At 40.6% G+C, this 23,250-nt stretch overlaps 2 protein-coding genes across 2 annotated transcripts in view; one reads left to right on the forward strand and one right to left on the reverse strand.

The window, feature by feature from the left end:
- The window catches only part of LOC306843706 (protein PRRC2C-like), a 44,552-nt gene extending 30,869 nt beyond the window's left edge, over window positions 1-13,683 (forward strand). Inside the window, exons 16-33 of the mRNA XM_079375335.1 lie at window positions 165-325; window positions 566-720; window positions 824-1,196; window positions 1,362-1,447; window positions 1,583-1,777; window positions 3,475-3,726; window positions 4,133-4,225; window positions 4,319-4,420; window positions 4,632-4,818; window positions 4,923-5,126; window positions 5,685-5,806; window positions 5,932-6,074; window positions 6,167-6,401; window positions 6,508-6,804; window positions 7,493-7,596; window positions 11,069-11,195; window positions 11,293-11,517; window positions 11,902-13,683. Of these exons, the coding sequence (XP_079231461.1) occupies window positions 165-325; window positions 566-720; window positions 824-1,196; window positions 1,362-1,447; window positions 1,583-1,777; window positions 3,475-3,726; window positions 4,133-4,225; window positions 4,319-4,420; window positions 4,632-4,818; window positions 4,923-5,126; window positions 5,685-5,806; window positions 5,932-6,074; window positions 6,167-6,401; window positions 6,508-6,804; window positions 7,493-7,596; window positions 11,069-11,195; window positions 11,293-11,517; window positions 11,902-12,153 (3,313 nt within the window). The 3' untranslated portion in view covers window positions 12,154-13,683. The remainder of the gene's footprint in view (window positions 1-164; window positions 326-565; window positions 721-823; window positions 1,197-1,361; window positions 1,448-1,582; window positions 1,778-3,474; window positions 3,727-4,132; window positions 4,226-4,318; window positions 4,421-4,631; window positions 4,819-4,922; window positions 5,127-5,684; window positions 5,807-5,931; window positions 6,075-6,166; window positions 6,402-6,507; window positions 6,805-7,492; window positions 7,597-11,068; window positions 11,196-11,292; window positions 11,518-11,901) is intronic.
- On the reverse strand, window positions 12,243-20,289 carry LOC306843710 (myocilin-like). The gene is made up of 4 exons (XM_079375344.1): window positions 19,432-20,289; window positions 16,324-16,389; window positions 15,980-16,078; window positions 12,243-15,397 (listed from the first exon to the last, which is right to left on the reverse strand). Exons 1-4 carry the CDS (start codon window positions 19,907-19,909, stop codon window positions 14,610-14,612), a joined length of 1,431 nt encoding a protein of 476 aa, XP_079231470.1. The 5' UTR covers window positions 19,910-20,289; the 3' UTR covers window positions 12,243-14,609.
- Between the last annotated feature and the right edge of the window lie 2,961 nt (window positions 20,290-23,250).

Genomic DNA, 23,250 nt, shown 5'->3' on the forward strand with positions numbered 1-23,250 from the left:
CAGCTGTGTAGGTGATAATTGCCTTTGTCTTGACAGCCCTCCAAATAGACATGTATTTTTAGACTGTCTGTCACTCTGACAACATTTATCTTGCTGTGTTTTTTTCCTCCAACAACCCTCAGATTCTAATTTATTACTGCGCTAATATTTTCTGTTTCCTGCAGTGCTGCTGCTCAAAATGCAGAGACCGCTCAGGCCAGTACAGGTCAGAAAGCTGGGAAAGAGCCAGCGCCCAGTCGCCGGAAAGAGGAAGCAAAGCAAGCTGTCAAAAAACCCAAAGAGAAAGAAAATGCTTTGTCTCAGTTCGATCTCAACAATTATGCCAGTTAGTGTTCAAGACTTTTGTCTATTGAAATTTTTGGTACAATTTGTAGTTACAATTTTTAACAGTCAAACTATTTTTAGTAACTTTTTAATTAATATTTAGTAACATTTTGCTAGCTATAAATTACTTGTAATTGCTGCTTCAATATTATTATACTACTATTTAATAACAAAGTGTTGCTATTGATAAGCTAAATAAAATAGTTTGACACTTGTTTGTCCTCTTTCCAACCTTTTCCAGGTGTAGTGATCATTGATGACCACCCAGAGGTCACAACACTGGAGGACCCTCAGTCTAACATGAACGATGACGGGTTCACAGAGGTTGTTTCGCGGAAACAGCAGAAACGTTTGCAGGATGAGGAAAGGAGGAAGAAGGAAGAGCAGACTACACAGGTGAGGAAAGGAGGGAATGTATTGCACGCATTGCATCATGGCAGTTGGTACACAAACCAATATCTCATCTGATGTCTTATGCGTCTGTCCATATGATGTACAGAATTGGAGTAAAAAGGGCTCTGGAGAGAAAGGCAGGGGAGGTGGTGGTTCTAAACTCCCTCCGCGGTTTGCCAAAAAGCAGCAACAGCAGCAAGGATTGGCAGTAGGACAGCAGCAGCCATCAGCTCCAGCTCCACAGACCCAGTCTGTCCCTCAGCAGCCTCAACTACAGCCAGCTATCTCGGTGTCGCAGCACAACCTGCCTGCCTCCAACCAGAGCAATAGCTCACCCCAGCCTCTTGAGGGCGCTGTGGCACCTCTGGCCACTGCACCTGTAGACTTCCCTGCCAAGAGTCAGGCACACAACACCCTGGGTACGGAACTGTGGGAGAACAAGGTGGCTGGCTCCGCTGTTCTCTCTGATGTCAAGAAACGTAAGTTCCTCACCATGTTTACTTGCATTTTTAGTTCAATAAACTTGTAAACATTAAAGAAAAGGCCAGTGAGATTTTTCTTGACAAATATTTTTTCTTTCATTATTTTACAACATAGTGGCAGTTCTGCATCTGATGGTTGTCCTTTTTGTCTTGCTATTATAGTTGGACCTATCAGCCCTCCCCAGCCTCCCTCTGTCAGTGCCTGGAACAAACCCCTCACTTCATTTACTGGGGCCGTTACACCTGAGGTGAGAGGAGGATATTTGAATTAAGAATTAAAACAAGGCTGTTTTCTAACATGCTATTGTGTTAGCTGGCTGAACAACACCATTTTGAATATTCTAAACTTTAAGTGCTGATGTTTTTCTGGGTGTGTGTTTTAGGGTGTGAAAGCGGGAACAGAAGGTGGGGTTGAGCTGGGCATAGACAGCATCCAGTTTGGGGCACCTTCTTCAGCAGGCAGCACTGACAGTGACGGAGTGCCCGCCCTGCTAGAGAAAACCTTTGATAATAAACTACCCGAACCCAAAGAGCAAAGACAAAAACAGCCTCGTGCTGGACCTGTCAAACCTCAGAAGGTAGTCCCTACTTTTATCTCAAAAGACCAACATGCAGTAGCATTTGCATCGCATAATATAACACATTTCCAAATGCTTCAGAATATTTATCAAGATGTGCCACAGGACTTGATTTTACTATGGTTTGGGTAATGAGAATTGGGCTGTTAAATTTTCTGTTGTTAATAATAGTCCAGGTGATATTTGAAAATAGGGCTGGGTGATATGGCCAAAAAGATTATCACAATTGTTTTCATATCAGTCGATATCGATAATTATCACGATAAATGTCAAATCTTTTTCTTTCAAGTTTAAAGCCAGAATTGTGCTCAATTTGCTAATTTTCCTTTAAATATCTAAATAGAAAAATTAATTTCTTAGTTTCTGCATGTTCTGATGAGTGATATTGTTTCAAATCAAGAAACAGGTTTGGGTTGCCTGGTAATATTAATAATAATATCCATTTTTTGTCTCTTAGAAATGCACATTGGATAGTAGCTTGAGTTAGGATGCAGAGGTAAAATTTATTCCTTTTTTTTTTTCAATTTTTAAAGTCAGTAACATCTGTAAAAATTGTACCAACCTCAGTTTTATATGGTTAAATTTATTCTGACCAATTTTTTTTTTTTATATTAAGCTTATGATCTCCCATAGTAGCATACATTTAAATCATGATATAAACATTTAAAACCACACACATTGTACCTCAATACCATGGTAAAAAATATAACTATATGGTTTTTAGGTACGTTAGCCTGTTTGTATGAAAAACAGTAGTCTAAAAACATTCAGTATAAATGCACACATACTATAGCTTAATCACAAATACATACTATAATTATATACCATTACTCCTGTAATAAAATTCAATGCGAATATCCCACATTTCTGCCACAATACCTTGGTGCAGTGAGTGTTACTACAGTAAATCCATGGTAAATGATGGCGATGCGTAGATTGAAAAGCCTTCTGACTGTCTCGTTGCACACAGTGTTTCTCCTGTTCGGCTATAAACTAGTTTAAATCACCGAGTCATTTGTGTTCATCGCTGAATTCAAGCGCTTCACGCTGGATCTCACAGCGCTGTTTAGTGCTCGCGTGACCGAGTAAACGCATCCGCTCGAGTGAGTTCACGACAGCAGTTTGAACTGTGATCCGAGTGAATAAACGGTCCGTGTGGCGTGATTCAAATGAGACGCGCTGTTTCGTTCCATTTTTGGCGCATAAACATTATATTGAACATTTATCGAACTCTTCATATCGTTTTATCGAGAAATTATATCGCGATAATTATCGTTATCGAATTATCGCCCAGCCCTATATGAATATAATGTTCACTTTTTCATAAAAGCTTGAAACTTGGTACACTTGTAAAGTTTGCGGCCCTAAACATTTTCGGAAATGGAGCATCGCAAAAAGACCTCGTGTTTGCCATAGTGACCATTTTACTTTGTTTTTGCAATGGCTCCATTTCTGAAATTGTTCAGGGCCCTAACCTGTACAATTGTGCCAAGTTTCATGCTTTTATGAAAAAGTGAAAACACCTCAAATTTTGCACACCTGGACTATAAAGCAAAAGAGAAATCCTAAAATGTGTTAATTTTAAAATTGATCTGCTGATACACAAAACAGAAGCATTTTTACTAGTGGTCCCAGACTTTACAGACATCTCTATAGGTGTATAATGTACAATCTTTAAAACTCAAATTTTCCTCCAGTTACCTGACATCCCCCCTCCAGAGCACAAGGAATATAAACCTGGTCCCATCGGTAAAGAGCGTTCGCTCAAGAACCGTAAGGCTGCCAAAGATGTGCGTCAGCCCGATGGAGAGGGCCTGGATAAAAATGGAACTAGAGGCAGCCGAGACAGAGACTCCAGCTCACCCACTAAAGACAAAGTTCCTGACCTGGGTGGAGACATTGAGGGCATGATCACTGCTCCAGCAGCAGAATACTCCAGCAGCTCTAAGGTGCAATTTAATATCCTTCAATTGTAATCAACACACTATTGTTTAAAGGTTTTTTGTTGTATCACCTTAAAATAAGTTTTTTTAGTTATTTACTTTTGGTCTTTGTCTTATTCTCTACTCGATATTTAATATTTATTTAACTATTTATTTAATAAGAAAAATAAACACCACAGATAAACCAAGACAGCATGACACTAATGTTGTCTTATTTTAAATTACATTTATTAAACTGTTTATTAACTTATTTCACAATATTACTGTTTTTACTCTAATTGTGATCAAATAAATTCAGCCTTGTTGAGCATAAGAGACTTTAAAATCTTATGAGCCTAAAACTTTTGAATGTTTATTTTATAGAAAAAAGTTTAGTTGTTATTTTCTTACAATGTGTCTGTTTATTTTGCAGGAATCAGTGACTGACTACACAATTCCATCTTCCTCGTTAGCAGACAATGTCCCCACTGCAGGGACCAAGATGGAGGAGAGCCTTGTGACACCTGTGAGTGCTTCAGTACTGTAATCAATATATGTGCGTGTATGTGTGTAGGTTTTCTGTGTGTGTTCTGATCACTTTTTTTGGTTGTTGGTTCAGGTGGCGCTCCCACACCCGTTGCCTATTCAGCGAAGAGAAGCCCTGCAGCAGAGCTCCAGCCTTGCCACAGTCTCTCCTGCTACTGTTGACCTCACACTTAAAGTAAGGTGCACCCACTAAATGATTCATTTGAAAATCAGAAATTTAATGTACAAATCTTGATCCTCTAAGCAAAGGCATTAGCATACAATGTTATACTGTGGGGTTTTTTCACACCATAAATAGTCAAAATGTACTTTACACAAGTATGTGTATGTGAATGCAAATGCTGCTAGAAGCATCTTTTAAACTGCTCCTCACTGTTTTCGTGCAGATGGAATCTGCGCGCAAGGCTTGGGAGAACTCTCCTAGTCTTGTGGAAAAGAGCTCTCCTGTCACCTCCTCTGCTTCCCCCATCACCAGTGGAGGAGGAGCAGGCAGTGCCTCCTTCAATTCCTTCTCCAGTGCTTCAGTGCCTCAGATACCTGTGGCCTCGGTCACCCCCAGCACCTCCCTATCCGGTAAGAGTTCATGCTTGACCAGCACATCCCATGAATGGGTCAGATAGTAAAAAAAAAAAAAGCAGACATGGGCCGAATTTTAATAGTGGGCTTCTGTTATACAGGATCTGCCACCTACACAACGTCCTCTCTCAGCACGAAGAGCACATCAGCTTCTGACCCTCCCAACATCTGTAAGGTGAAGCCCCAGCAGCTGCAGAGTTCAGGAATGTGCAGCACTAACTTCTCCCAGCTGGGCTGTGCGCCTTCTCTGTTACCACAACAGCAGCAACAGACCCCACAGGTGTTTGTATCCCAGTCTGCAGCAGGTAAATTTATTTATAGCCCACAACATTTTGAATATTGTTTCTGCTCATTTAATTCAATATACTACTGATCAGATGTTTGGGGTCAGTTTCTTATGCTCACCAAGGCTGCATTTAAAAGTTTTCTATCTTAATATATTTTCAAAAGTAATTTATTCCTGTAATGTCAGCTTGACTTTCAGCAGCCATTATTCCAGTTTTCAGTGTTCTTTCAGTGGGGTTGGGTTGGGGGGATTATGCGCAATACCCACAATCCCGCACGGAAATTCAAGCCCTGTGCTGATTTGGTGCTCAAACATTTAACATTGCTAAAAGCAGCTGTGCTGCTTTTAATATTTTGTTGTGAAATTGTGATTATTATTATTTTATTTTTTTTAAAGATCGTTTGAATAGTTAAACAATTATTTGAAATAGAATTTGTTTGCAACATTATACATCTCTTATTCATCAATTTATTGCATTCTTATTGACTAAAAGTACTAAAGTATTAATTTCTTTCTTATGTCTATATCTCCATGTTAATCTTGATTAAGTGATCAACAACTGTTTTTAATTGTATAGGTTCTGCAGCCCAAATCCCGGCCTTCTACATGGACACCAGCCACTTGTTCAGTACGCCCCACCCTCGCTTGGCTCCTCCCTCTATAGCCCAGCAGCAAGGCTTTCAGCCTGGACTCTCACAGGTATAAAACTTAGTGTCCCCCACCAGCAGGATCAGACTATGATAATTGAATAATGTTATTAGTGGTCTCATTTCCTGAAGTTATTGAGGTTGGTTGACACCCTTTTATGATTTCTCTCTCTGTAGCCTACAGCGGTGCAGCAGATTCCCATCCCTATTTACGCTCCTCTGCAAGGGCAGCACCAGCATCAGGCCCAACTGAGCCTCAACACTGGACCAACGGTGTCTCAACCTCAAGACTTCTTCAGCTCCTCCATACAGCCCTACAGGTATTGCAGTTACTGAAATCTATAGCATCCAATTTTTTTGTGTAATGCATAATATCTCAATGCATTTATTGTGTGCTCTCATGCTTTTACAGGTCTCAGCAAGCATTCATGCAGAACAGCCTCTCCCAGACGTCTCCCATGATGCTGTCTGGGACGCCACTGCATGGTTACCCTGGAGTGCAGCCCCCAGAATTGGGTAAGCCTCAGTCCAACCTGGCCTTCCAGCAGACTTCAAACACCCAACACATCCCCATCTTATTTAAGCCCCAGCTGAATCAGCCCTCTGGCATGGGAGGATCACAGCTTATAGACCCACATCTACTGCAGGTCAGAATTCAGTTCCTCTAGATGGTGGCCTAGTATTTCTTTGCCCTCTTATTCAGCCTGCTAAAGTTAGTTTATTTTTTCTCTCTTTGTGTGTGATGATCTGTAGCGTCAGGGAATGAGTCAGCACTCAAACCTGTACTCCGGACAAGTCCAGCAGCAGAGCAGCTACTACAGCTCAACACAAAGTCCCAGCTCTGCCCTACAGCAGATGACGGTTCCTGTGCCAGGTTCACAGTTGTCTTTGCCCAACTTCGGCTCTGGTGGTGGTCAGCCACTCTTGGCTTTGCCTCAGTCCTTACCTCCGACCCCGCCCCCCAGCCTCAACCGCCAGCCCCCCAGCAATCCGCCCTATCGTGGCCTTATTGGCCAGAATACACACAGTATGATGCAGCCTTCCAATAAGGTTTGTGCACAGATGCTCATACACTGATCATTGTTTATATTACCTTTAATTTTAACTACTTTTTCACTATTTTTTTAACTAATTTAGTTCACTTAATTTGTTTAATTTACTGGTTATCAAGTTATTGAATGTAAACCTGCAGATTCACTCCCAATAATAAATTAGTAAAGAAATTAGTCTTTATAAGCACAACACTGCTTTGTGTACAAAGTAACTTCTGTATTTTGTCACCTACTGTCAAGAGTGAATTTATATTTTCACTCAGCACATCTACTGTTTTAGTTTCAATTATACATAATGGTAACGCTTTATTTTAAGGTGTCCTTGTTACATGTTCTTACTATTATAATAATGAATTATGCATAATTATGTGCAAGTAACCCTAAATAGCCAAACCCTAATACTAACCCTAACCATATGGTAAGTACATGAAGTTAATATTACTCTGTACTTAAATATATAATTAGTGTAACAAGGACACCTTAAAGTGAAGTGTACCTACATTAACATTTCTAGGCTTAAATGTGAGGTGTCCTTTTATTGTCAAATTAAACTAACATTTAAGGAAAATGATTTAAACACAGTTCTAGTCTAATATAATCCTTTTCTGGAACCAAAATATTCTTGTAGTCTAAATTTTATCATACATGGGGTATATTGAAACACGCATGCCTTTTATCTGTTGTAGATGTGTGAGATGGATCTGAAGCTCTTCAGTGGTGGAATGGATGTGAAGCCTGGAACTCCACCTGTCGGCGCCAGAAGCACTACCCCCACTTCTAGCCCTTATAGGTGTGTGTGCATGCAAAGCCATCCAGATTAAGGCCCAGACACACCAAACCACCATCATCAAAGACCTAGTGGCGACAAACGCCTTGCAGCGTTTGCATCTGGGCCAAACATGTTGGGCTTGAAAGCACAGCAAAGACTGCTGTCAGCAGGCAACTAGCATATACACTCTGTGCTTACATGAGAGGGATAGCTCTCCATAGGTAGTATTCTAGGTAGGACTGTAAATATGCACTACTGGTCAAAGTTTGGAATTCTGATTATTTTTTTTTATTTTTTTTCCTCCTCCTGTCTCATATTTCAGAAACCATTCCAATGTGCTGATTTGGTGGTCAAGAAACATTTTTATCAGTATTTATAGTATTTTTTTTTTATGCTGAATATTTTTGTGGAGACTGTGATGCCCTAAACTTTTTGAATGGTTGTGTTAGGAAAAAAAATTATTCTTTTCAGCGAGGATGCATTAAATTTGATCAAAAATGACAGTAAAGACAACTTTTTAGAAACTGGTACAATTTACTTTTTAGAAACAGTGAGAATTTAATTCTAATAACTGATAAAAGTTTAGCATGATAGTTTTTTTTTTTGAAAGATGACACCTGAAGACTCGAGTAATGGCTGCTGAAAATTCAGCTTTACTATCACAGGAATAAATTGAAATATAGGTGTGTGTGTATATATATATATATATATATATATATATATATATATATATATATATATATATATATATATATATATATATATATATATATATATATATATATATATATATATATATATATATATATATATATATATATATATATATATATAACACACACTCACCTAAAGGATTATTAGGAACACCATACTAATACTGTGTTTGACCCCCTTTCGCCTTCAGAACTGCCTTAATTCTACGTGGCATTGATTCAACAAGGTGCTGAAAGCATTCTTTAGAAATGTTGGCCCATATTGATAGGATAGCATCTTGCAGTTGATGGAGATTTGTGGGATGCACATCCAGGGCACAAAGCTCCCGTTCCACCACATCCCAAAGATGCTCTATTGGGTTGAGATCTGGTGACTGTGGGGGCCATTTTAGTACAGTGAACTCATTGTCATGTTCAAGAAACCAATTTGAAGTGATTCGAGCTTTGTGACATGGTACATTATCCTGCTGGAAGTAGCCATCAGAGGATGGGTACATGGTGGTCATAAAGGGATGGACATGGTCAGAAACAATGCTCAGGTAGGCCGTGGCATTTAAACGATGCCCAATTGGCACTAAGGGGCCTAAAATGTGCCAAGAAAACATCCCCCACACCATTACACCACCACCACCAGCCTGCACAGTGGTAACAAGGCATGATGGATCCATGTTCTCATTCTGTTTACGCCAAATTCTGACTCTACCATCTGAATGTCTCAACAGAAATCGAGACTCATCAGACCAGGCAACATTTTTCCAGTCTTCAACCGTCCAATTTTGGTGAGCTTGTGCAAATTGTAGCCTCTTTTTCCTATTTGTAGTGGAGATGAGTGGTACCCGGTGGGGTCTTCTGCTGTTGTAGCCCATCCGCCTCAAGGTTGTGCGTGTTGTGGCTTCACAAATGCTTTGCTGCATACCTCGGTTGTAACGAGTGGTTATTTCAGTCAAAGTTGCTCTTCTATCAGCTTGAATCAGTCGGCCCATTCTCCTCTGACCTCTAGCATCAACAAGGCATTTTCGCCCACAGGACTGCCGCATACTGGATGTTTTTCCCTTTTCACACCATTCTTTGTAAACCCTAGAAATGGTTGTGCGTGAAAATCCCAGTAACTGAGCAGATTGTGAAATACTCAGACCGGCCCGTCTGGCACCAACAACCATGCCACGCTCAAAATTGCTTAAATCACCTTTCTTTCCCATTCTGACATTCAGTTTGGAGTTCAGGAGATTGTCTTGACCAGGACCACACCCCTAAATGCATTGAAGCAACTGCCATGTGATTGGTTGATTAGATAATTGCATTAATGAGAAATTGAACAGGTGTTCCTAATAGGGATGGCTCGATACCAGAATGTAGTACCTCGGTATCGATACTAAATCGATACCATAGGTGACAAATAACCAGCCTCAAAAGATAAGTGAATTTAAAAAAAAATATTAATAATAATAATAATAATAAAAACAGATTCCTATGTTAATACCTTTGTATCAAACTGTAACAAAAAACCTAAAGGGAACATAGGTTACATTTTGATGTTGGAGAAAAAAAAAAATATGCTAACTGAAGTAATAAGTAATAAATATATTCAAATCATATCTTTTCAGTGTAAACACATAGTGCAAACTAAATGTCTCCTAAAAAAAAAAAAACCTACCGGAAACATAGGTTTCATTTTGAAGAAGTTTGAAGAAAAAAATAGCACTGAAGTTGCGCAATTGATGCAACAAATGTTGCTTTATTGTAAAGTGTTATTCTAACAGTCAAAGTAATATTCAAAATCTTTATATTAATATTTCTCTCTCTCTCAGATTGTTTTCAGATTTCAGACTCAACCAAAGAAAAAGCATTAAATATAAATCTCACTCTCTCACATGCTTCATATTAGTGGTCGGCAGCGCGTCAGAAACATTCCCTAAATATCATTGATACTAAAATTAATATAGCAAAACTCTTGCTCAATTCATATCCAATAAAAATTTGATTGTATGAAATGCAAGTGCATGTATTACGTGACCAAAACTTCATTGATTCTAGCGTGTCTCACATGCACATTTGCGCTTACTGTATTACATCTGAATGGGCGTTGATCAGATGTAAATAAAAGGTAAAATCAAATCAGAATTTATGAATGATGCACTCACCTGTCGATCTCTTAATTCTTTGAAAAGATCAGGATGAGCAAGCGACAAATGCTTAAAAAGATTTGATGTGTTCCTGTGGCAACATGATTTAGGCCTATAGCAACGCTTGCATACAGGTGCAGTAAGGTCAGTTCCTTCACCTTTGTCATCTGTTTTTTATCCAAAGTAATGCCATATTTCACTTATACACTTCTCTTTATTTATTAATTTTGGGTGCGCTGAGTTTCATCCGTTTGATCCATCGCGTTGTTCTGTTGTCACATTTACCAGTTGCGCAGCAATTTGGGAAGCACTGCCTTTTGCAACAGCAGCGTATGAAATACCGAATTGAGCAAAATTATGATATCGTACCGTTTGATATATAATATATACCGGTATTTTTCCAGTATCGGTATACCGCGCATCCCTAGTTCCTAATAATCCTTTAGGTGAGTGTATATATATATGTATGTGTGTATATATGTATGTATGTATGTATAAAAATAGCCGACAAATGCTGAAATGGCAGCCCCGACATTGGTCAACAGACGACAGTCGGCTTGGTGTGTCATGGCCTTTATGCACACTGGATGCATATCCCTAATCTGTTGCAGCCATATTTTGTATGTTTTCTGACAGCTTCCTTGTTTGTGTTCTCAGGGCGAGCTCTACAAGCCCCAGTAGTCAGTCTAGCAAGATGAACAGCATGCTGTATCCCAAACCGTTCCAGTCAGGCTCAGCAGGAATGCGCATTGCCCAGCACTTCCCAGGACAGTTCAACCCACAGGTCAATTACTACATGCATAAAGCAAGTTGTTGGAAATCTTAATTTGATCACACTTCTTGAGCATTAACAGCATGTCCCGTCTCTTGCACCTAAACAGATGTTGTCTCAGGCTAACATGGTGTCTCCATTGGTGCGTCCACCCCATGCAAACTCCTTTCCTGGAGGGGTGCAGCGTTCACCAATGGGTCCACCTATGTCCCCTAATTTGAGTGGGGGTCTGATGCCCCATCCCAGAGCCCTGCATCCTCCACGTGGACCTTCTGGTCCTTCATTTGTACCACGTGGCACACAGGCTGCCCTGAAAGCAGAACAGGACCTTAAGGTAAGTGTTATCACATTAAAGTAAATAGGGTGATTTTGATTATAATCATATTGCTATAACTCTAAAATCATATTGAAATCATGTTGCGCAATAACTCTAAAATATACGTTAAGCTAAATTGTTTGTTGTTGGATAATAAATGTGAAGTGTAGAATTTTACATCTACAAGTGTAGTTGTATGATGGCACTAAATGTAAAGTGACTTGACTAATGAAAATAGGTCCTCTGACTGTATATGGATACTGGACTAATGATATTTATTAGAATAAATGTATTGGGCTGTGTTTTTTTGGGCAATGGAGGGCCTTTTAGAAGCTCTACTTTAGAGGAAATATATGAGGTTATTTTCTATATTGGTTTTAAATGTTCATCTTTCTCTCTCAGGCTAAACAAAGAGCTGAGGTGTTACAGTCCACCCACAAGTTCTTCTCTGAGCAACAACAGCTCAAGGCTCCAGTAAGCAAGCCAACCCGTATAGAAGGAGCAGGCAAACCCACCGACAACATCACTTCAAATCACCAGGTGGCGCCATCCGACCGCGCAGAGTCTGACAAACCTGCAGCTCTAGCAACAACCAAACCCATCCGGACGGGTCCGATCAAACCACAGGCCATCAAACCAGAAGAGAGCAAATAGTCGTTACTGCTTCAGAAAAGACAGATGGATGGAAGGATGGACTGAGAGGTCTAGTGCCGGGGAGCGTGGGGGGGGGGTTGGCACGTCCTACAGCACCTGAAAGCGGCAGAGAAGTGTAGGGAAGTAGAGTGATGGATGTTAATTTTACGAGGTGCTGTGCATTTCTCTCACACTTACTGTGCCCATTTTCCTCATCCTTTTATCAGTCCATCCATTCTCTCCTCCGCTGTGGTTGGCATTACAGAGAAAGCGCCCCTCCATTGTGTGAACTGTACATCCTCAGTGAACAATGAAGGTAGACATCAACACGAGTTACACTTGCTGCTGAGAATGCCATTTTTATAGCAATATGATTTACTTTCTCATTTCTTCATGTAGAGAAACGCATTTTAGGCAGGTAAATGTCTTATTTTTTTGATTGAAGATGTTTTCCCCATGATTTTATTTTTTTTGCTACTTCTGTTCTCACAACGTTTCAGTTACAGCGATAAAGATACAATGAAATGTCTACACACACTCCCGCATACCTTTTATCGTGTATGTGTGTACACCTCTCAACATTACTTGCACTCACACTTACTTTGATTTCAACCATGTGTATTGGCCTTAACAATACATAGAACATTATTTCAGCAGATTAGGGGTTGATTACCAGTGTATCCAATTAATTTATCGGTTGCAGTCTCCACTGTGAGCCTTCCCTCTTGCCTTCTCAGTCTCAAGAATCGAAGATTGTGTGTTTGCGCAAAATACCCTTGAATCTTTAGCCAAAGGTTAGGCGTCAAGAGACCTGAATCCTTTTAAGATGAATATATATGATTTTGACAAAGACGGCTCAGCTTGGTCAACAGATTTTTTTTATTTTTTTTTTGTAAACGGTTCCTCCAGACCATGCCTATGTTTGATGTGTCCTAAGCTTAAGCCCCTCCCCTTTTCAGTGAATGAGGACAGATGTAGACACGCCCAGTTCTATAACTCCAGTGTTTCACCTTCCAGCCTATCCACACAGCTCCCAACCATGCTGCTGAACAGCTCTGACTCTCCTGACCAATCACTGCAGAGGAGGGGCGGGGTTTGGGTTGGGGTGAGTGGTCAAGCAATTTAGGTTCATTGCTAAAGAGCGTAGCTGCAAGTTTAGACGATAAACGTGTTAAAAAAACAAAGTGTGAGGCTGCCAGACTCAGTGGGGGGCTTTGGGGCAAAAGTGATAAGTCTTGAACAGAGATTGCCACGTTTTGGACTACTCTGTACGGTGACCACAGACCTGAGTATATAAGGTCTTTCTCCAAACCACTCCTCTTGGGTTGCTATTGCAAAGAAGGGGCCTGCAGTTGAACAAGGGTTTCAGTATGGCCCCCCATTTCTTGTTTAGTAGGAATGAGAAACTACAAACAGAAGGGGAGGAGAGGGAATTGATTTTTCTTTTTCTTTTTTTACTTGTACAGGGGTTAAATCGCTGTATTAAAATATGTAAGGTCTTATTTACATTCACCTGGTTTGGTTACAGAAACTAATAAAATAATATGCTGTAAAAATGAGCTGTGGTTGGGATGTCCGTTTTTTGGCTTTGAGGTAACGAGTTCATTAAAATACCTCCGTGTATACATGCAAAAGAGAAGAAAAGCGGACTTTTTAAAATCTGTATTTTCATATAAGTTAATACACTTCCATAGACACAAGATTCCAATCTTAACATCTCAAGCAGCACACAAGTCGTGAGGCAGATTCAAAAGAGAGAAGGGAAACTGTTCAATATATACAGAGTTACGATAGCATGATTACATAAAGATTAGAGCATGTACACAAGTGTTTTTAAAGTTTCATACCTCTGTACATTCTATCAATCAAGAGGCAGGCCTACTGTAATGAATTGTATGCCATTATATTTTCCCCCTTCCTTGAATTTTTCAGTGCCGTAAACACAAAAAAGACGAGACATTACTTAAAAAGGTAGAAAAATAATTTCTCTATTAACATGTTAAGTGGACAAAATCACTGAGGATGTAAATGTAGCTTAAATTTTTTAAAAACCTGATATACTCTATAGTAGTCAACATTTGAAGTGGATCAAAACCTTTCATCAATGTTGTTCTAAAACCAAAATGTGTTCTTGTCTTAGGACAACTTTGAACTTTGTTGATCCAATTCAAATATTGACTAATGTATACTTTATCCATTTTGGAATTTGTTAGTCAAAGGAATAGCATTTAAAGATGCAAAAATATAAATAATTTTTTAATGTGAAGATGTGCAGTGTAGTCACTGGTATGTTTACTGTCTGTTGTCTTGAAAATAACAGTCTATATAGAAGTCTGTGCTTAAATGAATATCAGGAAAATGTTATATTTGCTGTATTCATTATATATACCTACTGCTGGTGCTAGGAATAATGTCAACAGCATAATTATAGTTGATTCCTGTCCAGTGATATGGAAATTTATGCTGATGTCTTCACTTTACTCCTGCTTGCCTAGTCTCACTTTATAAGATACCATGTAAAAGTTATCCCAAGCATGTAGCCTTCTCTGCGCTGGGTTGTAGTCTACCATGCTGTTGTAGCGATAGCGGTTTTTGAATGACACTGAGATTGTTTTACCCTGGCTGGTTGCGGTGTCATACATGTAATTTATGGTGGTGTTTGGTGAGGTGTAACTAGCAACAGTGTATAGCTTGCCACAGATCATAAAAGCATTAGCCACGGATGTCTTGCGGACTTTAGTCTCCCAGGTGCCCTTCACCTCCAAGTTGTGAGGGTCCAGCTGGGAGATGACAATAGCACCCTTGGCTTTGTTGGTGCTGTATATGGCCCATAGACCATTCTCATCTACTGCCAGGTCAATGTCTGTGTAGCCTCCCCAGGAGTAGGGGAATTGGCCATGGAAGCCAGCATGGGGAAGATCATGGCGGGCAGCAATGCTCTCAGAGAGTAGATCGTATCTTAGAAGGGTGCGGCTGAGCCTCCGTTGATAGTACAAGGAGCCTTTGTACATGGTGGCGCCTGTGCTCTCCATAGATTCTGGCAAGAGGAGGACTTTTGTGGGGAAGCCACGTGACAGCTGGTCCATGTTTTCATACCCAAAGAGTTGACGCACATCAGACCCTACGGCATCAATGCGCCATACCATCTCTGGACCGTAAGGTTCTTTAGCTTCTGGGTCTTGCATCCAGACACCGTATTTACCAGCAATGCTTTCAGCCTTGCGGTGCACCTCAGGCTCTTGTACCCACACCAGATCACCACAGCCTTAAAAAAATCAAGAGATTGTACAATTGTTGGAAAACCAAATGATTTTAATATGAGATTGCAGATGGAACCAGTGAGGTACAAGGAGACCCCGTCAAACCAAAATCTGCTAAATATGGCTGAAGGTGGAAGAGAGGACACCTTGTCCTACCATTCATTTGAGTGTAAAAGATTAGAAGCATAACTTAACCTTTCCTAAAATACCCTGTAAGAGAGAGGTACTGGGGGAAGGGGATGGTTGGCAGAATTCAAAGGACTTCCTGGGAACAACCTGAACCTTGATATCTTTGTTTAGAAACATGGTCCTATCAAGTGATTCGCATTACCATTTTGGAGCCTTACTGAACATACATAGCTCCTTTTATAAACTGGACTATTTTAGACGCAAATGAATTGGTAAAAATAGCAGTATTTGTGTTAGTGCTGTCAGCAGGAATGAATACTATGTGCACGGTGTCATTTTTTCAGGCAGCTGAGATGTAGGGGCATGATGCATTTATACATCAACATGCTTTGACCGTGTCAGAGGACGTTTACTAGATCATGTCACTTTTGAATGAAAGGTTAGGGTGTGACTCTCACCTGAGATGTCCGCTGGACCTTCCAGGTTTGGGGCAGAAACCTCAGTGACTACAGCCGTCAGCTCCTGGTATCCAGGATTCTCGTTATGCCATGCAGGACCTAGGAGAGCAAGAGGACAGAAATTCACATACTCCGATTGAGACGTGCATGTGAAGGTGTTGAGGTCTACGTTTATCAAGCCTTCACTGTAAGAATGGTAACTAGTGACCATGACATTGCAGTCAGAATATCAAAGGACTCTTGTTTGGAAGACCATTTCCATTGTGCTGTATGGAAGTGGATTCATCTATTATGGTGCTGCAGTTTGTTCTCTGCTAGTGAACTTTACCCTTGTTACCCCATACCTCTTAAACTGCTTTTGTCTCCTTGTGTGTTCCCAGGCCTTGATACCAGGTGGGAGAGTGCAGGTCCTAAAAGGCAAAGTCACATGATGTTATTATGGTCTAGGGATGTTTATGGTACCTTAATTGCAGTCTAAAGAAACCAGATTATGTGAAAAGAGACTGGTTAAAAAGAGATAATCAACCACCGTTATCCCAGAGTGGCATAACGGAAGTCTAAACAAGTTGAGTAGGGCTTGGTATTGGTCCTGAGTTGCCTAAGAGAGGTATGTTGCATGGTTTTGGGGGACTGGCAGTTCTACTGACAGTCAGGAATCTAACAGAAGGAAATAAACAGCCCTGAGTAGATTCCCAGCTGTCCCCGGAGCCTGACAGACTCCAGACCTCCCATTACACATCCGAAACTCAGACGCGCACTCCAGCAGGGTGCAAATACACATTCCCTGGTTAACAATCTCAAACAAAATATTTTAAAAGCCAATGTGTGTCATTTTCTGATGTAAAAATATCAAACAGTGAAAGACAGTTGAAAAGGGGTAATTTGTTGGAAATTATGTACTTTGATTGGTCCCAACAAAAATGCAGAAAGGACCTGAACAGCTCACACTTGCATTATCCACACTCCCTTCATTTTATTGCCAAGGACTAAATGACCTCTGTTAGGCCCTATGACAAACTATGGTGCCACATTATCATTAAAGTCTGATCATGTGCTAACATGTTTACAGGCTTTTATAATGGCCCAGATTACACTTTGAGACATGAACATCTGGAAGCTGACTTTGATTGATTGCTGTGACGGGGGTTAAAAAGGGCTGCTGCTGCTGATGATAGCCTGCTCAGACCTGCAGTGGGAGGGTCTGTAGGTACTGTCCTTTATCCTTATAATCAACACATGCTCATGAACACAGGTCTATGCATCACTACAAGACAACAAAAGCGTGTAATTTCCAAGGTTTGTTTGCAGGTGTTTGTGCTTATCTGTATAACATGCCTAACGGTTCCCGGAGAGATCAAGCAGAACTTCAAGAACCCTCTGGACCAGCTGGTAGAGTGTTGCAAGCTAACTTATTTGCAAGAGCCATCCCATCTAACATCTTGAAGACTTTGGAGGGTTTTTTTTTTTTGGTAATGTTTAAATGCTTTTGGGTTTCGCAACTCTAGGCTGTGAAGCAGATGCCAACGCTTATTATAATTCTAAATGAGAATTCCTTTCACTTGAAATATCCAAGGGAAGATTTCCAAACAGTTCAATCTCCAGAGGCAAGACATCAGGATTATACATTTATAAGTTTGCACTTAATGAGGTGACACTGACAACATCCACATGGCCAAATGGCACAAGGTTCCTGATCTTTTTTTTTTATTGCAAGGACTGTTTGTATGTTCAGCTTCACTAAAGTCATTTTTCCCCATTAAAATGTTTTACACTTAAATAGTACTTTTGAAAAATTATAAATTTTAGACCGTGTGCACTCACATAAGATAAAGATTGTAGTCATCAGTACCCTAATACTAAATTAAATTGTGCAATCTTTGCTTTTGCATGCCACTACATTAATGGTGCTAAGTGTTAGTCTAAAACAAAACATCAGCCAGAGCAACATAAACAAGTATTAAAGGCACCTTTGAACCTTGTTATTAGCCAATGTAAATAAAGCTTTTATACCCACTGCTAAATTACTGTTTATTCAGCCCCTTTCTGAGAGTGTACGTTTGCACTGTAGGATATTTAGGGTGCTAAAGGGACTAAACCTGCAAGAAAAACACTGAGTCCAAGAGGGTGAGGATGTGCAAGACAAATGGCCTGTTTTCTTTTCAGTCTCAAAGAGCGGGAATCTGTCTTTTGCAAAGGGGGTCTCCACAGTCCACTGCTTCTCTCCTCTTTCTTATTAAACTCCATCTTTATTTTTCATGTGTTTACTTGCAGATGTGAGGAGCTGTGGTGCTGATCACAGGTGTCAGTGTGAGAAGTAGAACAGATGTCAAATATGGCAGGACATGGAAAAAAGAAGCTGGCGGGGAGAAATATATAACCTTGCTAAAAGAAAATTAAATTGGGAAATTGAGGTGGACCACAGAACTGTGGTCTCACACTCTACATCATGCTAGGAACTTGGCTGCTTGCCTAAATATTTTTTTTTATTAATATGTCAGTATAGCTTAACCATTTTTAAGGTACCAACATTTGCACTAACAACTCAAATTGGGATTAGTTACCCCTGACCTTCACCCCTCCTCATGCAGCATCCGTCAGCGGTCTGCTGGGAGCTGTCAGTAAGACTTTACTGCTGAGTATTAGCACAGTACTTATGTTTTACTGCTTCAGTAGCTTGCCCCCAACACCCTCATGTCTCTCTTGCTTCTATTGCCCTGCTCTTGCTATGACAGGGGTTGTCACCTAGTTCAACTTTGATCTAACTATACTGTTACCTCCTGCTTTAAAATGAACACAATGACCTACTCACCAAAAATATGACACACTTCCAGGCAGGTATAACTATAGAAATGCACACATAAACCGTGAGTCTTTTCCATGGTGCCAGTGACTAGCATGCCAATTTTCTCACTCCCTCCACCTTCCCAGACACCACACCTATTTACCTGTCACGGCTCAGTTGTTCTAAACATTTTTGTAACCCAGATTACAAGTTAGTTTACAAAAATATGTGCACAAACAACATCATGCAGATGAAGGTTTCTATCATTACCAGTTTTGGACTGTATATTGACAAAACAAAATAGGTACTGGCAATCTTTCACACTTTATTATGAATGTACACAATGTCAGAATTTTTGCTGTTATGGGTACAACAGCTTGTCACTGGGACAGTGCCCTAAAAGGGATACCTTTGCATCTTATTTTCCCCTAAAGAATACATTTTAGCATCTTAGTGCATATTATTACCTTAGTACACTCTTTTGGTACCACTGTGAAAGAAGGTACAAAGTTGTCCCTTTGAGGGGACTGCCCCAGTGACAAGTTGTTGTACTTGCGTTGTAGAATTTCTGCAAATTTTGTCTAGGAATGTACATCACAAATATATAAGGTAGGGAACATTTGGCTAACCATAGCCAAAGACAATTTGGTGTTTGGTTATAGGTACTCACCTGATCCTGGTCTGAAGCTGTTTTCATTTTGGGGCACTCTTGGAGGAGGTTGTTGCATGCAGGGTCTGCTCCTCAACCTCTCAGTCTCCTGGCGGAGCTCTTCCGTCCTCTGCTGCAGGTCCTGAACCTGTCTGTCCAGTTTTTGCTTCTCTCTCTGGAGCTGGGCGTTCTCCCCCATCACCTGGTTGTATGCATCCTGGAGACCTGACTGAGATCTGGAGCCCTGTGACGACTCTGACACGGCTTCCCCTCCTACGAGGCGGGCGACCAGCGCCTCTAACAGCCCCAGGCGAGATTTCAGGGCCTCCATCTCGGGACTTGAACCTGCTGATGGACAACTGGCCTCTGTAGGGCTGTCCACTGTGAAGGTGTATTGGCAACGACCACTGCCGGCATTAGCCCGGCGAAAACTAGTGCTGCCTTGAGCATGGGTGCCCATCAGCAGGCAGGAAGCCCACAACATAGCCAAAAACCACATGTTGAGGTGGACCACAGATACCAGGAACCTTCTTTCTGTCTTTATCTGATGCTCTTCCTCCAGAAAGGTGGTTTACGCAGAGGTGAATCTACTCTTTCTGTGGATTACTTGTCTGCCCTGTCCTCTTTAGCTCCGGCACTAATCTATTTCTTTCCTCTTACCCCACAAGTGTAACCAGAGCCGCTCACTACTCAGGCGTTCCAATTATGACCTCTCACCTGAGTCTATTCAATCTTCCGTTCCCACTGACTTTTTCTCCGTGGAGGGGCTGATTGGAGTGTCTCACTTTGATTGGTGGTCGATGTCTGTGATCCCACAGTTTGTGTCTTCAGGTCTGGAGGTTTGTGTCTCAGTTTCTCTGAGTCCAGGCACATTACGCTGGGACATATTTATACAGTCAGGGAGGAAAGGGAGGGAGGGAAGGAGCAAGAGAGACTCAAAGAGGGACGGAAGAAAAGGAGGGATGCTGTGTGCTTGAGGGATTGCCCCAACAAAAAGATCTTTCTAGAGTTCTGTATTTGCCACCTCCTCTTGGAGGGCATATCAGAGCATGTGTGGGATGGTTTGTGTGCTGTTTGTTTAGCTTTGTGTGCAGGAATGCAAGGGCGACCACAGGTGAACACAGGGGCTTTTGTCCCAGTGTTATTTAATGGTTTGTATGCTCAGGCATTTTCCCACTGGGTATCGGAGTGATTACTTATGTAATGTACCTAACAAACGAGCTAAGTGTGTGTGACAGTTTCAGAAGGTGACTACTGGGGGAGTGCATACCATTCTGCTGCTTTCTAATTTGGGTGTCGCGGTGTATGTGGACCTATTAGTTTGCTGCTGGTGATTCACAGCCGGGGATCTCGCTATGGGGAACCCAAGACAGGCTGCTAAGAGCGGGGTGGTGGTGGGGCGGTGTAGTTTGGATAGAGTTACCCCTACCAGACAGTCTATGGGGGAGGTCTGCAGTGTTGGTTTACATGTGGCGTTTGCTAAAGGGGTCAGAATGTGACGTAAACAGTAGCAGAGGTCAATGCTTGTTTGAAATGTTACATGCTTGACGATGGCATTTGTAACAGTTCAATGTTCAGTCTTCAGAATCAACATGCTCCCTTGCCCATTTCTCGTTCTGTCACCAACCTTCACAATCCCTTGATATTTAGTTTTCTTTTTCTGACATACAACTGCAATTTTCACCCCTCTCCTCTCCACAGTTCATTACCTCACTTTTTCTCAATAAGTCTCTCACACTTGTTTTTGTTAGTTTGCTCCGTAAACATTGGCTCAAAACACCTTCACACTCATTTATATATAATATGGAACAGATGGTTCAGGAGTGGAATCTGTCTTCATGGTGGCCATTTGTTTTGTTTTGTTTGTGTTTGCATGAGATGTCTGAATTTCTTGCCCAGCTAAGTCTTCTGTGAAATTTAGTAATACAAATACCATACTGGTACACGCTCTTCCTTGCTTCTGACAGTGCTCATAAACATTCTTTCTTAGAGGGGTAGTTCACCCAAACAGGTGAACTCTTTAATTACTCACCCTCATGTATGTGTAAGACCTTCGTTCATCTTCAGAACACACATTAAGATATTTTTGATGAAATCCGAGAGCTTTCGGACCCTCCGTAGACAGCAACGCAACTGACCCGTTCAAGGCCCAGAAAGGTAGTAAGGACATTATTAAAATAGTCCATGTGATATCAGTGGTTCAACCTGGATTTTTTAGTTATAAGAATACTTTTTGTGAAAATATCTTATTGTATAATCTGTCAAACTTGTTTTTGTGAGATGTTTTGCTTGAAAAGTGTGCACGAGGTCCTAAAATCAATGCCGCTTGGATTATGACATCAGTCTTAAGTAGGAATTTTAACATCTTATTTTTGTTTTCAACACCTTTGCTTGCAACTTTCTGGCCATTCTTCAGGACCACTGTCAGAGCTCTCAGCTTTCACCTCGCAGGCTTCATTTCATCTATTACCACATCAGATTTATGGGAGACGTTTACCAGAAACACTGTGTATTTACAAGACCATGCTTGCAAATCATTTCCAACTAAATCCTTCATGTCAAATTCACAATCTATGGAGAATCAAAGCTTACATTCCTTCAGTCAATGCAATTCTTTAACATTCTCTCCAACTATCCAGTCAATATCTGCAATCCCGCTTATGTCTTTTACAAACTCCATACAGACATAGGATTTTGGATTTATGATATGTCTCAGAAGAGTACAAAACATCTTGTGGGCTTTTTGTTTCTGAGTGTTGAAGAGATTTCCAGCAAGTTCAGAGCTGTACATCTGCAACAAAACTTCAATAGCAACTATACATACATTTCTCCATTCACATGCATGTTCCAGTCTCGCAAAAGTTTGAAAGAACATGCAAAAAGGACTGTAAAATTTTAGTTTGTTTGTAAAGGATCAAAGCCTGTTTTGAATAGGATGCACACACACACAATTAAGACATCTTGCCTGAGGAGTGAACAGAAGAACCTTAGTTATGTAACTAATCGCTGACATGAAGAGCATCTCTCATTAAAGACCGATTGGGGAATTTGCTGACACAAAACAGAACAACGTGACACTCCAAGAACATGCAAGTTAAATTTTTCCATCCATACATGCACAATATTATGGCATCAAGTCATGCTTCTTGGATCAGAATTACAAATTTTACCCAGACTTAAGCAAGTTAGTAAGAAACCACATACACTCTATAATCACATAGCCGATAGTGAAGGTGATTTTTGCACCTGCAAACAGTACTCGCATTTCTCGGTAAAGCATAAAAAAATCTAGTTATTACTTGTACTGAACTTTTAATTTCTGATACATTACAACTTCACTGGAAGTGATGAGCCACACAGGGATGGGGAATTATGGGAAAGCCTTGGATACTTGATGCTCATTAATTTTTCATCTACTACTACAGTATTTTTTTGCCTGTTTCTTTCCAATGGTGAGCACAGATGGAGTGAAGTTGTCTGCCATGAACACATGGAAACCAGCGAGCATGACTGAGATGAGAAGAACAGACAGGTTTAAAAAAATACTGGAAAAGACTGAAAGAAATGTAATTCAGTATGAGGAATGCAATGATACTTAAAGGGGAATGAAAACAGACCTAAGGTGTAAAACTTAGTGCTTCAATGAGAACTTTAAAGGCTGACCAGGGAGTTGATTTTCAACTTTAAAGAAGGAAATACAATACATTGTTCTATAAAAAGACTTTAATAATAAACCAAAAATGTAAAACAAAAACTGTTAGTGAAGACAAGCTATTTGCCTTGGTAAGTATAGCTAAGGTTAACAGGTAAGCTGTTATTATTTGAAGCTATATAAAAAGG

Source organism: Barbus barbus (assembly GCF_936440315.1).
Source record: "Barbus barbus genome assembly, chromosome: 24".
Lineage (NCBI taxonomy): Eukaryota > Metazoa > Chordata > Actinopteri > Cypriniformes > Cyprinidae > Barbus > Barbus barbus.

What these genes read in the sequence shown, in the direction of transcription:
- LOC306843710 (XM_079375344.1), bottom strand. Translation starts at nt 19,909, where the DNA reads ATGTGGTTTTTGGCTATGTTGTGGGCTTCCTGCCTGCTGATGGGCACC. An exon ending in CAGCTTCAGACCAGGATCAG is followed by an intron (nt 16,390 to 19,431) that starts GTGAGTACCTAT and finishes TTTGCCTTTTAG; the next exon opens with GACCTGCACTCTCCCACCTG. An exon ending in AGACAAAAGCAGTTTAAGAG is followed by an intron (nt 16,079 to 16,323) that starts GTATGGGGTAAC and finishes TTGCTCTCCTAG; the next exon opens with GTCCTGCATGGCATAACGAG.